Source organism: Psammomys obesus, unplaced genomic scaffold (assembly GCF_907164565.1).
Source record: "Psammomys obesus unplaced genomic scaffold, mPsaObe1.curated_primary_1811, whole genome shotgun sequence".
Classification (NCBI taxonomy): domain Eukaryota; kingdom Metazoa; phylum Chordata; class Mammalia; order Rodentia; family Muridae; genus Psammomys; species Psammomys obesus.
In genome coordinates, this window is record NW_026596155.1 from 7649823 (window position 1) to 7663597 (window position 13775).

The following is a 13775-nucleotide window of genomic DNA, read 5'->3' on the forward strand; positions in this document are numbered from 1 at the left end:
CATTTATACCAATATAGGAAATATGTCCAGTTATGTCTTACAATCACGGCAATAAAAATTCAGTTTTTTTTTTAAATAGAGGAAATAGGAAGAATTTAAGGTCATACGTGCAAGTAACACTACACAGATGGAGCAGGTTGTACTCATGTATTTAGGAATGTGTGTGTGTGTGTGTGTGTGTGTGTGTGTGTGTGTGTTTGGATCTTGGCAGGAGGTGCAAAGAGTTAACTTTTTCATACATATGCATATACACTATATGTATGTAACAACAGTTAACGAAAAAAAGAGGCCATGAATTTGAAAGAGAAAGGATGGGTATACAGAATCATTGGAGGGAGGGAAGGAAAGAGGTAACTTAGGCAATTACACAATAATTTAAAAAAATAAATAGTTGTAAAAAGAAAAGCCACACATTTATGCTCTTAACCCAACCAAGCAGACACAGGAAGAGGAGCAGTGGTTTGGACAGCAGTTCCTACAGGCACCCTCCCCCCTTCCCTGGGCTAGTTGGTCAATGAAAGGTCTGATGTCAACTGGAACTGTAACGTGGCTACTAACGATGCTGACACACGCACTTGAGCTGAGAAGCTTCCATTCGCCTAAATACCCTGTGGGCCTTTGGACTTGACAAGGGGTTGGATTCTTTTGACTTGACAAGGGGTTGCACAGTGAGATCCAAATGTCGACTCCTCTGCCTGGGCTCACAGGCCACTTCCCTATCCCGATAGCCAAGGACTGGATGTGGCTTACTTACGCACGTGTTCATGCTCCTTAATCTTTCCTTTCAGTCTGTCATTCCTCCTGGGGACCTTAACATACAATTCATCCCCGTTATCGACCACCAAAAGAAGTGGATTTATGGTGTGCGCTTTGCAACTCTAGACGGCTTCGAGGAGTGTGGAGAGGGAAGCAGCAGCAGCAGCACACTGAGGAGCAGGTGGCCATCTCTGTCTTCAACCACCTCCTCTCTTTCCTTTCCAGGCAACTAGGAAATGGCCGTGCCTGTCCTTCACATGATAGTCTCACATATGTCATAGTCCCTTGGGTCCTCAGTTTCCCTCACCTGCCAGAGGCTTGTGGCTGGGTGCTCTTGCCATCACGTATCGAGACTACAAAAAGGTGCACCCTGATGCAGCCATGCTAGCCTTACTGGGAAGAACAGGCAGTTCTTGAAGGCTGGTCTTCACAGATATATAACCGGTGTCCTTCATACATGTAAAGGGACCTTACATACGTGGAACTCACACACTCTCTGAATATGTGACCCAGCTCAGAGAAACGCCCGTCACCCCTGCTTTAACACTTCACTGGCTCCAGCCTGACCCAGAACAAAGTCTAGGAGGGAAGTGAGTCAATCAGAAACTCTGGAAGGCAAAAGATGAGCCAGGGAGGGAGGTTATTCTTCATTTCTCCATAGGGAAATTCTGCAGCCAGTCAGAAAGAACACTCAAGCCATGCTCCCAACGTGGAATTGACTTCTTTTCTTCACCTGTCCCTGCTTTGGGGGCAAAGCTGGCTTGGGGACCCTGAGGCTCTTCTCCAACTCCAAAGCACAATGAGTAAAGTGCCGAGTGGTTTACTTAGGAAAGTTTCTACCTCATCTGGTTCCTCTTAAATTCTAAAGCCAACAGAGTCCACTTCCTAAATACTTCTGAAAACAGAATCTTGTGAGTTCCACAGTCCAGGCTTGCTTTACTAACATATTCATCAATGCTGCCCATTGGTGCTGCTCACACTTCCTCAAAAGCATTTTACTGTACATTTTCTAAAATTGGCACGCTATAATTGCCTATATAATGAGCACTACAATGGGGCGTTGCTGATGCTTTGTGTGTGAGTGTGTTTCATGTAATAGAAACTCAGCCCAATCTAGAGGCTTATTTTAGTCAGTTATAGAAAAGAATGAAACTTAAAGATGAGAGTTAAGAGAGTCTTAATTCAAAGGAAACACTCCAAGAAACCCTATTTACACAGTAGCACAGCAGTTTGCACAGGGGCCACCCTGCAGCAAGGCAAAAGCTTTCCCAAGGAGAAGTCTGGCCACGTGGAATGTTTTTGTCACCAATTCTTCATACAAGGGATTCTGTTTAGTTCTTTTGGATTTCTATTTCTGTGATCCCGAGGCTGCGAATATCTTCATAAATCTAAGTCACTATTTCCTCACCAGCAAACACTCTTGCTCTTGAATAGAAATGTGAGTATTTCATTCCTGCCGCTGCTGCATTACAGACTGTGCCAGTTCTGGCAGACAGCTGATGTACGCCAGGCTGAGTTTTGGTTACAAATGTGATGAAACCTTTCCATTGGGTCACAAGTTTCTATCTCCAGTACTTGAATGGATGACACAAAAATCTGCTCACACCCAACTCAGTGAACCAGCAAGCAGTGGCACCATTCTTCCTGTCTGTGTCTACAAGAGTATCTATCATTGAACGCTTAGCTTTTCATTACGGATGGGCACGATAACAGTAACTATTGTGCGGTGAGAGAAATCACACCCTCTGCTTGGTCCGTGTGAAGCGTTACAGGGTGAGGATGTAGCTACTGTTGTAATTCCCGCACTGCAGTTTGAATGAGATGGGACCTCCATAGGCTTACAACTTTGGACAACTGGTACCCAGGTGGCGGTTGTTGGCTAAGCTTGTGGAACCGTTAGGAACCTCATGGTGCACTGTGTCCCTCTGCCACTATACGCCCAAATAAACCATTTCTCCCTTATACTGCTTTTGTCTGGGTATTTTTACCACAGCAACAAGAAAGTAAAGAAGATGCCCTCCTTTATAGAAAGACACTGAAATCAAAGGTGAGCTCGCTTGCGTAAGGCCATAATGCTGTTAAGTGACCTTAGCACTTAGATTTCTAGACTCCCCCCAACTCTACAGACTCTCCAAGGCCACTGGTCTATGACACCTTCAACATGAGAAGGCATTATATAATTCCTACAAAATAAAATTGAAATGACACCACTGTTTTTGATTTTCAAAGATATGACTAATATTTAGGGATTTATTATATTGATTTCATTTACACACTGATTTCTTACATTGTTATATAAACACTACAGGTGTACAGTACTTGTGGAGGCCAAAACGGCACATCTGATCTCCCGGAAATGACGTAAGGCACCACGTGTGTGTTAGGAACCCAACCTAAGTGCTTGGCAAGAACAGCAGGTGTTGTCACTGCAGGGCCAGCGCTCTAGCCCTGGTGTGGCAATTTCTGAGTGACTCTGAGTGAGCAAAATAACGTAAGCAGCTTCTGCCTTCATCTGTGAGGGATGTCCTAACTATTTTCCAGAGCAGTCCTTTCTCTCATTTATCCAAACTCTTTATGTTTGGTTCAGGGTAATGAGTTATAACCATACACGTTTGAGATGACATCGATACATGTAACTTTTGTGTGTGTGTTGTGTGTGTTGTGTGTGTGTGTGTGTGTGTGTGTGTGTGTATGTGTGTTGTGTCTTGAGACAGGGTTTCTTGGTGTAGCCTTGGCTGTCCTGGAACTCACTCTGTAGACCAGTCTGATCTCGAACTCACAGAGATCTGCCTGCCTCTGCCTCCTGAGTGCTGGGATTAAAGGCGTGCACCACCACTACCTGGCCCATGTAACTCTTATACAAGAAAAAAACAACCACTAGTATTTTGGGAAGAAGTGGAAATGTTTCACATATGCCACCGTGCACACTGTCGGTAACAGTAGATAAATGCAGAAGTAAGTTAAATGCACAGATGTGCACAGTCCACAGACTGGACGCAGCAGGGGCACCGTTCTCTGCTCCAAATCAAAGGACTGGGCTCTTGAGATAACCATAGCTATGAAATCCACTAATGCTTGTATTTCGCACGAGGTGTCTGAAATGCAGAAGTTAAATGACTCGCCCAAGATCACAGAGCTGCTTAGAAAGGTGCTTAGAAAGGCAAGCACCTTCAGCTGGGCTGCTGTGTAAGTCACTGTCTGCTGATGGTATCCACGTCACCTTTGCAGAGGAGAAGGTAGAAGCAAGAACTTCACATTTCTAACAAAGGCCCAGAATGTCAGGAGAGGAGACAGTTCATCAGACTTACGCTGGCAAGCTTGGTTGTCATCCAGGTAATACCCAGGGAAGCAGGTGGTGCTGCAGGTACCAACGTGGGTCAGAACCAGCCCGGTGTCACACGAGGTGCAGGAGGAAGGTCCTCCCTTCTGGCAGCTTCTGCAGGAGGAATGGCATCCTGCAGCGGGAAAAGAGACACAGGTGAAAACCACGAAGCCAGATGTTCTCTTTGTGGTGCTTCGTGCTGTCAACCTTTCACGACTGAGACTCGCTTAGGACACACACTGTGGGTATGCTTGTGGCAGAGCTAGATTTTGTCGACTGAGGGTTGGGCGGTGTGCTCTACATGAAGGCAGCACCGCTGCATGGACCGAGGCCCTGCACCGACTACAAAGGAGAACATAAACTGAGCATCAGTTCTCATTCCTCTCTGCTTCCCGACTGAAGACGCACCATAACCAGCTCCCTCGGGCCACCCTGACGCTCCTGCCATGAAGGGCTGAACCCTCCAGGACAAAATAAGCTCTGTCTTCCCTAACTTGCTTTCCTGGCTATCCTGTCACAGCAGTGAGAATGCAACCCAGGTACTCCCAAAGCAACACGTGCAAATGAAGACTCCAAGGGTGCAGGGCCAAGCTGCAGTCCTGCTGGATGCTTTCGGCTTCCTTTCTCTTTGAGACACCAAACTCTCCTCTGATGTCAAAAGAACGTCATCACCCTAGACACACACACCACCACCATCACCACCACCACCACCACCACCACCACCACCACCACCACCAAAGTCCAGCACTTACTCACTTTTACACATGCCCCTCTCTGTGTAGTGCCCGGGAGGGCAGTCTGGAACACAGTGATCCCCAAGCAGCAGGTGGCGGGCATGCTGGCACTTCAGGCAGACACTACCAGTGTGGTGGAGATTAGCCACACAGCGCTGGCACAGTGGATGGCAGTCTGGAGAGGGAAGAGGAGAGAAACAAGCGCTGCAGCTCATGAGCCAAAGTCTAATCAACACGCCACAGGGCAGAGGGGGTTCAATTACCACAGCTGCTGCTCAGCCACCCAGGGAAGAGCCCAGGGGCAGGACTCTGGCAAAGCAGAAGCTGGGGGACATGAACAAATCGTGGGCTTGAGGGTTTCAGTAAATGGCTTGAGTAAGTGCTAGGCCCAGCACGGCAATTGAGTTTTCATTTCTTTCCAACTGAACGACCTTCAAGTACTATGGCTTTGTGTGATCGATACTTGACGTGATAGTGAGAACTGTTGGACCAACAGAAACAGCGAGACCAGTACGAGTAACTTTTCCCCCAGGAGCAAGAGCCCTTGAGAGCTGTGTGCCCCCATCACAGCGCAGCCTCTCCTCCATGTGGCCTCCAGAGCCGGCACTCTGCAGTCAGCCTTAGCGATAGAGAGAGTGAGGTTAGCAGATAATTGGATTGAGTTGCTTGCACATTTTAGTCTTTAGCTGAAGATAGAGTTAGAACGAAGGGCTGTGAGTGGAAAAAAATCATTTTCATGACCTGATAGATGGTTCGCCGCGGCTCTGTCGTACCGGCTGTGATTAAAGCCATAAAACAAATTATCCTGTGCAGCCAGCACTCTTGTTCTCACTCATATAATAGTCATCCTTTAATAAAGAGCTCAATTGGGTTTAGCTTCCATTGCAGGCTAACACTTCCTCTGCCCTGGCTTCAAGTGGTAATTACCCCCAAAGCCTCATTCACCGTCCTTCATCTCCATGGCAGAAGAAACTCAGGGATCCTGTATCATCCACCAAAATGAAAACAGTTCAGGTGTCTGATAGGAAGAAAGGACTCTGCTTTTAGGACCTTTCCATGTTTCCCCGTGAGACTCTAAGTACCTGTTCCTACCCTACCAGAGCTCAGAGCTCAGATGTCTGTGCCATCTTTTGGTGTGAAAGGACAAGACAGTGATCTGGACTACATTTGCTCAAAAAAAAAAAAAACAAACAAACAAACAAACAAACAAAAAAAACAGGCCCATGTCAGCTACACAGGTTGTATTCTTGTATTCATGATCCCTGCTGATTGTCTACAAATATTCTCAGCACAGGAAACATATCTCATTCCCATCCCAGCATTCCAATCAGCATGAGACCGTTGCCCTAGAAACCCACTACTGCTGCCCCAGAAGTTAAGTCAGTGTCCTCTTGTCGGCTCTTCTACCAGCACACAAAACAAGGTCTTGGCTTTTCTCTGAGCCTGGGAGTTTCAAATAGCCAGCAGCCTTTCGTCAATATTAGAAACAATTCATGATGTCCTAGGAGAGCTGGATGAAACCTTATTACAGTCCTTCAGTAGGTTGCGAAGGAAATGGTGACTGCACTACAGGTACTATGGGGGAGGGTGGCTGTTCCCAGACCCCCACTGCTGAGGATGACTCGTGTAATGCCAAGCATTTCATTTTTATCCTTTGCCTCACTCACAGGGAGGATGCATAACCCTAGAGGTGTACCTGAAGAAGCAGAAATGCTTCAGAAAATAGAGTCAATGAAGGTAGTGTTAGGATGGAAGGCCAGGAAACATTCACTACCCAGTAAAGGCCTCATTGGCCGGGGTGTCATGAGCTCATCTTCAAGGCAGGTGAGCTCATCCTCTTCAAGGCAGGCAAGGGCAGAATATGCCGGGTTTGGGCATGTATGGACAGGATCTGCAGGTGTACAGTGGGGAGAACAGTTGCAGCTGACTGAAGCTTTCTCAGCCAGAGCCGAGAGAGGGAATTATCATCATAGTGACACCTCGAGGAGAAAGTAAGCAGGTCCCTGGAGTAGTCTAAGGGTACAATAAATGGGTATTCGTGGATTTGTCTGATCTTGGGGATCTCTGCAAGCTGTTTGCAGGAACGACAAAATGTGCGTCCACCACATCACCCAGCGGGGACTGGGCTATGAACAGCCCTCTCTGCTCCTTCAGCAGCTATCCTGAAACGCTCTCTACTCGTTCCAAGAAACCACGCCATGCTCACCAAGTGTTCTGGTCAACCTCACTCATCCCGTGTGCGTCATGCCTTCCACCTGTTTCTTTCAGCCCTAAACATATAGATTTACTCATTTTTATCTCATTTTCCATCTCATGGGATTCCTCACTGACATTCCAGATTTTGCTCTCAGTGTTCTCCCCAACCCCTTCACTCTAGTCTTGACTCAACTCCTAAACACACTACCTCCAGCTCTCAGATTTCCCTAACCACCTGTTAAAGCCTCTGGCCTGTAGCCTCATTCTACCTGTCTCTTGGTTACCCCAACGTGAGGAAGCCACTCCCTTCTATTACTACTTACTATGGCGTTTCCTGCACCATAATGAATGTTGTCCCCTAAAACTGTAAGCCCAAATAAAATCCTTTTTTCCTTGACCTGCTTCCTTGGCAGCTATGTGGTCAGAGAAAAAGTAACACATCACTGTGCTGCTTCCCTTCCTAACACCCTATCTCGATGTATTCTGTTTCAGCCTCCAGAACTATTTATCTTGAAAAGGTCTCTGGAAGACTCTAAATGACAAAATTGACTGTATTCCTCCTAATCCTATCAGAAATCTCACACATGTAACTCCTCTGAAGTTGGGTCCTCTTTCTATGCCTCCAATTGACAGGTAAAAAATTCATCACAATCCTTGTAATTGTTAATCTTGACTGTCAACTTGAGATCTAGAGCCATACCTCTGGGATTGTCTAGGTCAGTGCTTCTCAACCTTCCTAACACTGTGCCCTTTAATACAGTTCCTCCTGTTGTGATAGCTCCCAACTACCAAATTATTTTGTTGCTACTTTACAACTATAATTTTGATACTGTCATGAAGGGTATTGTAAAGATCTGTGTTTTCCAATGGTTTTGGGCGACCCCTGTGACCCAAAGGAGTCATGACCTGCAGGCTGAGAACTGCTGGTCTACCAATTGTCTCTAGAAAGGTGTAAATGCAGAGGGAAGACTCATCTTGAATGTGGGTGGCACCAGGGCATGGAGTCATGAACTGAATTAAAGGGGAAAGCGAGCTGTATACCAGCACTCATCTTTCCTTGTCTCCTGCTCACAAGGTGTTATTTGATAATTCACATTTTTGCTGCCATCCCTTCCCCCACGGAGCTTTCCCTACCACGTCTTTTTGGGTTACGAGGATCATAAGGTGTAGGCCAAAATAAACCCTTCCTCCCTTAGTTTGGGTCTTTCAGGTATTTGCTTACAGTAAAGAGTAACCTAGCACAACCTTCAATAACTTATAGCCTCCCAACCAAGTCTGTAGAATCTGCAAACCAAACAGGGCTGGCTTGTGCATACAGATACCAGAAGCCAGTGGAAAGGGCTCCAGAGTGTGGGCTGCATTACTCGGGGCCTCTGATTCTTTTCATAGCTTCCTGTTAGAGCAGTCATAAGGAGGCATCCATCAATCCCATGACATATCACAGGGCATGATAGAGTGAATACCCAGAGGCAAAGACGAAATCAATAAATGACATCCGAAAATATAAAAGTCAACCATGAGCCTCCCAGAGTGTCACATTTATCCAAGTTAGATTACAGCTCTGCCTACACAGGAGATTATAATGACTTCAGTTTGAAAAGTTGGACTTTCTAACTCTTTTTGTTCACTGCCTATATTTGTTCTATTGTTCAAAAAGTCACATTGAATACTCAATCCTGTGAATAAATTCATTCCAAAACCACATCTGAGGGAGTTCCTATATTAGTTCCTTCACCCAAACCTCCCTTCCCACTCCCCTGTTATGCCCTTGCCCCCAACAAAACACCACTTAAATAAATATGCAGTGGAATTCTGCTGTGAATCACAGTTGGTTGACTGATTTTTTATTAAACCAAGGTAAAAAGAATAATAAATTTCTAAAATCTAGGAAACAGCGTTTCCCCCCCAGAAGCCTGAAGTCAAAATCTTTTTGGAAAGAATTCCTTGGGAGACCTCAGAATGACTGATGATATAGGAAGGAAGCCAGAAACCAGAGCAACAAGAGCCCAAGGATCAATATGAATGTTCTGACTTACATTCAGAGAAGTATAGTCCCCTGGGGCAGACCTGCAGCTCAGGATGACAGGCTACAAGTGGCCGCTATCACTGGGTACGACCTGCAAGCTGGCTTAAGCCTCCAGCCTAAAAGCTGCAGTGATCTACACAGAACAGAGACTGGCTATGCAGTGTTCAAAAGAGATCTGACAGCAAAGCAATCTATGGAATAAGATCTAAAAACATAATTTTTCAAAGTATAATCAAAAAAAACAAACCACCTCAGGAATGCTTCTCAGAGTTCACAATCAATGTTGACATTTTATTTTCTTTTATGCTTTTTTTCTGCACAACCTTTCCCATGTAGATTTTTACACAGATGAGATTATATGAAATGTGGACAGATAGCATTTTCTTCTCTGTCCCATCATCATTTCCACATGCCAATAGGAATGTTTTGTTATTTTTTATTTTTTTTTACATTTTATTTTATTAATTATACTTTATTCAGTTTGTATTCCCCCATAAGTCCCTTCCTCCTCCCTTCCTGGTCCCACCCTCCCTCCCCCTTATTCACACATGCCCCTCCCCAAGTCCACTGATAGGGGAGGTCCTCCTCTCCTTCCTTCTGATCTTAGTCTATCAGATCACATCAGGAGTGGCTGCATTGTCATCTTCTGTGGCCTGGTAAGGCTGCTCCCCTCTCGGGGGAGGTGATCAAAGAGCAGCCCAATCAGATTCTGTTAGAGGCAGTCCCTCTTCCCATTACTGTGTATTCCACTTGGACACTGAACTGCCATGGGCAACTTCTATATAGGGGTTCTAGGCTATCTCCATGCCTGGTACTTGGTTGGAGTGAGTCTCTGGGAAGACCCCTGTGTTCAAATTTTCTGGTTCTATTGCTCTCTTTGTGGGGTTCCTGTCCTCTCCAGCTCTTACTATTTCTCATCTTCAACAAATGGTGCTGGTCTAACTGGATGTCTACATGTAGAAAAAAAATGCAAATAGATCCATACTTATCACCCTGCACAAAACTAAAATTCAAGTGGATCAGTGACCTCAACATAAAACTAGACACAATAAATCGGTTAGAAGAAAAAGTGGGGAAGACCCTAGAACTCATTGGTACAGGAGACAACTTCCTGAACAGAACACCAACAGCACAGGCTCTAAGAGCAACAATCAATAAATGGGACCTCATGAAATTGAAAAGCTTCTGTAAAGCAAAGAACACCGTCATCAAAACAAAACGACTGTCTAGAGATTGGGAAAGAATCTTCACCAACCCTTTATCTGACAGAGGGCTAATATCCAGTATATATAAAGAACTAAAGAAGCTGAAAAGCAGCAAACCAAGTAATCCAATTAAAAAATGGAGAACAGAGCTAAACAGAGATCTCTCTGTAGAGGAATATCTAATGACAGAGAAATACTTAAAGAAATGCTCAACGTCCATCATTAGCCATTAGGGAAATGCAAATCAAAACGACCCTCAGATTTCACTTTACACCCATCAGAATGGCCAAGATGAAAAACTCAAGTGACAACACATGCTGGAGAGGTTGTGGAGAAAGGGGAACCCTTCTCCACTGCTGGTGGGAATGTAAACTGGTACAACCACTCTAGAAATCAATCTGGCGCTTCCTCAGACAACTAGGAATAGCGCTTCCTCAAGATCCAGCCATACCACTCCTAGGCATATACCCAAAAGAGGCGCAAGTACACAATAAGGACATTTGCTCAACCATGTTTGTAGCAGCTTTATTTGTAATAGCCAGAAGCTGGAAACAGCCCAGATGCCCCTCAACTGAAGAATGGATGCAGAAACTGTGGTACATCTATACAATGGAGTATTACTCTGCAATGAAAAAATAAGGGAATCATGAAATTTGCATGTTTTGTTATTTTTAAGGACTAGTAAAAATTGGGTTGGTAAAAACTTGACCTACCATATTTTACCTTTTTTTATACTTGTAGGTAAAGTTGAGCATTTGAAAAATATAGTTTTCATTTCAAATAACAAAAATATTTAAGTGGCTACAATATTCAGAAAGTGTTGGCACAGCGGGTTATATGACTCTGCATGTATGACTGGTGGTCAATGTGCACAAGAAAACAATAATGCGCAGCATCGACCCACACATTCCTTCCCTACCGTGTGCAGCCATCCTCACTGAACAGGCAGTGTAACATCACACACAGTGTGACTTCCCTGGGAAGTCACCAAAACCTCACTGCCAAAGATAACAAATCTCTAAGTACAAGGCATTGGTGAAAGATAAAATACGAGGGAAAAGACCAACAACCCAGCCACAAACGTGCATTAGAGTGAACAAACCCTGGCCTTCCTCCATCAGTACAATCCATGTCCTCACCATTTTCCTGTCCCAGCCCGGAGAAGCATCCTACTCTGGGGAAAGGAGAAGCTACACTATTCACACTGGACCAGATTCCCCTCTGGTGTGCAGACATACATGCTGACAAAGCCCTAAAATATGTAAGAAAATAAATCTAACTCCCGCCCCCAAAGAAACAACAAAACAAAACTTAACACAAGCACACAAAACTCATGACAGTGAGTGTTAAGGTGTACCTTGAGAAGAAGAACATGTATGGTGTATGACCAGAAATGATGTTTTGAAAAATGTTAGTCCTTCACAACCTCTTTAAAATAGATACCTAGGTCAATTTGGGTCAATTCAATTGCATGTAACAGGTAATTTTTTGTAGTTTCTGGACAAAAAAAAAAAAAAATCATTAGATTATTGAACAAAAATACCAGGATGGTCTGTGTGATGGCTCAGTGGATGAAGGTGCCTGGTGCTACACCTGAAAACTTGAGTTTTCAGCCCTGGGACCTACTTGGTGGAAGGGGAGAACTGAGTCCAGCAAATTGTTTTCTGATCTCTTTATGCATGTTGTGACACGCATGCCCATGAACACACACACACACACACACACACACACACTAGAGGCCTCTGCCTCCAGGGACAGTTCTGGGGAAAAAAAAAGTGCCTTTAATGTTCCTGTGCTTCTGAAGCTCCATTAATGTGTGTGCTCTGCTGTTTATAGCAAGGAGATCAGGATTGATTGCATAAAACCTGGAAAGTCCAAAATCTCCATATGATTTAGACCTACTTGTGTTGCCTGCTGGCACCACCGAAACTTGTATAAAGAGTTGGTTTCATGCGTACAGAAGAAAAACCATCTGGAAAATTAAAATAAAATAGAAACTATCCTTTAAAATAAGTAAGTAAATGCAATAAATACTTAACAATACCAGGAAAGTGTGGAGAATCTGGAGGCTCCTGAAAAGGCTGTTGAAGAGTGTACCCCCAGTTTTCAAAAATCCGCCTCAGCCTACGAGGAAAAGGATGCTACTTGGCCATGTGTGTATCTCTCTGTCTCTCTGTCTGTCTCTGTTTCTCTCTCTCTCTCTCTCTCTCTCTCTCTCTCTCTCTCTGTGTGTGTGTGTGTGTGTGTGTGTGTGTGTATGACAATATGCAACTGCCTTGTCAGTTACAATCTGAGCTAAGAAGAGAGAAATATCCCCAGGGCCAGCCAAATTTAAAGGTGGCAAGAGTCCTCCCCCTGGGATCTGCAGATGACTGTGTGCCCCTATGAGCTGCTGTGACAATGGTCATTTCATGCAGCCTATCCCACACTGTCTAAGAACTGATCTGATTCGGAGGAAACCCTTGATTCTCCTTGGTTGGTGCTAATCATCTGACAGTGATTCTGACTCTCACTGCACAATACTGTAGGAATACAATACAATATAATATAATAACAGTGTCCTCAGAGAGGCCAAAAAAAAAAAACCTGAATGAATTCCCCTGCAATGTTCCTCATCCTCCTTTCCACTCTTGTTTGTGACATAACTGAAGCAGTTCCTCAGGACACTCCAGAGGAAGCTTCAGTGGTGGCTGCTCAATCTTTCCTGATACTGTAGTTGCTAAAATAGGGATTGGAATTTCCAACCTGCCAACCTGACCGCCTGGGTGAGGATTACCATCCCATCCTAAGGCCCCGTCTTTGTAGGGAGGCACCCACGGCTCATCTTCCTGCCTACAATCAAAGGATAGGAGGCTGACCTCAAATATGCCTGAATGGTGTGTGCACACACGGATTGCTTAAACAGTGCCTATTGCTGGAAGCAGCTACCTTTTGGCTTCTTCCCACTGCCACTCAGTAAGTAAATTCTTCCTTGTCACCATTGCAATTACAGTGCAGGGTCTTTAAATATAACATTCATTAAGAGTGACAAGGAGAGAAGCAAGATACATTTACGCTCAGCCTGCTTTAGATCACTGGTGTATAATGATCACGTGTGTGGTGGCGAGCAGGCAGATGGGATTCCAGTTGTTTGTATACGTGCCACCTTGTTAATAAACAGTGAATTCACACTCGGAGCAAGCAAATTAATGAGCGTGTTACAGGGAAGTCGGGAAGAAAGAGAACTAGCTCCAGATAAAATAAATACACTTCTTGTTTTAAGCACTAGAAGATTCTATTTGTTTTCTAAATAGACACAGCATGCAGACATGCTCAAAATTTAAACAAAGCAAAAATTAATATTTGAACTCAGAAGCCGCAACACCCTCTAATGTGTCACCCTGCAGCTGTGAGGAAATTGCATGTGGTCATCGCTGTGTGATGCTTTCTCCAAATCAGAGGCTCTGCTCCGAGGATCAGCGAGGATTACTCATGATCATGATGGATGGCGGTACACGCCAGTGAAGTGACTGATTTTTCATCTTTGGAACAAAGAC

General features: G+C 44.7%; 1 protein-coding gene across 1 annotated transcript in view; it reads right to left on the minus strand.

Moving 5' to 3' along the window:
* Positions 1 to 13775, minus strand: part of Fras1 (Fraser extracellular matrix complex subunit 1) — a 400690-nt gene that overhangs the window by 149238 nt on the left and 237677 nt on the right. Inside the window, exons 21-22 of the mRNA XM_055594513.1 lie at positions 4835 to 4987; positions 4065 to 4211 (exon numbers count right to left, since the gene is read on the minus strand). Coding sequence (XP_055450488.1) covers positions 4065 to 4211; positions 4835 to 4987 — 300 coding nt within the window. The remainder of the gene's footprint in view (positions 1 to 4064; positions 4212 to 4834; positions 4988 to 13775) is intronic.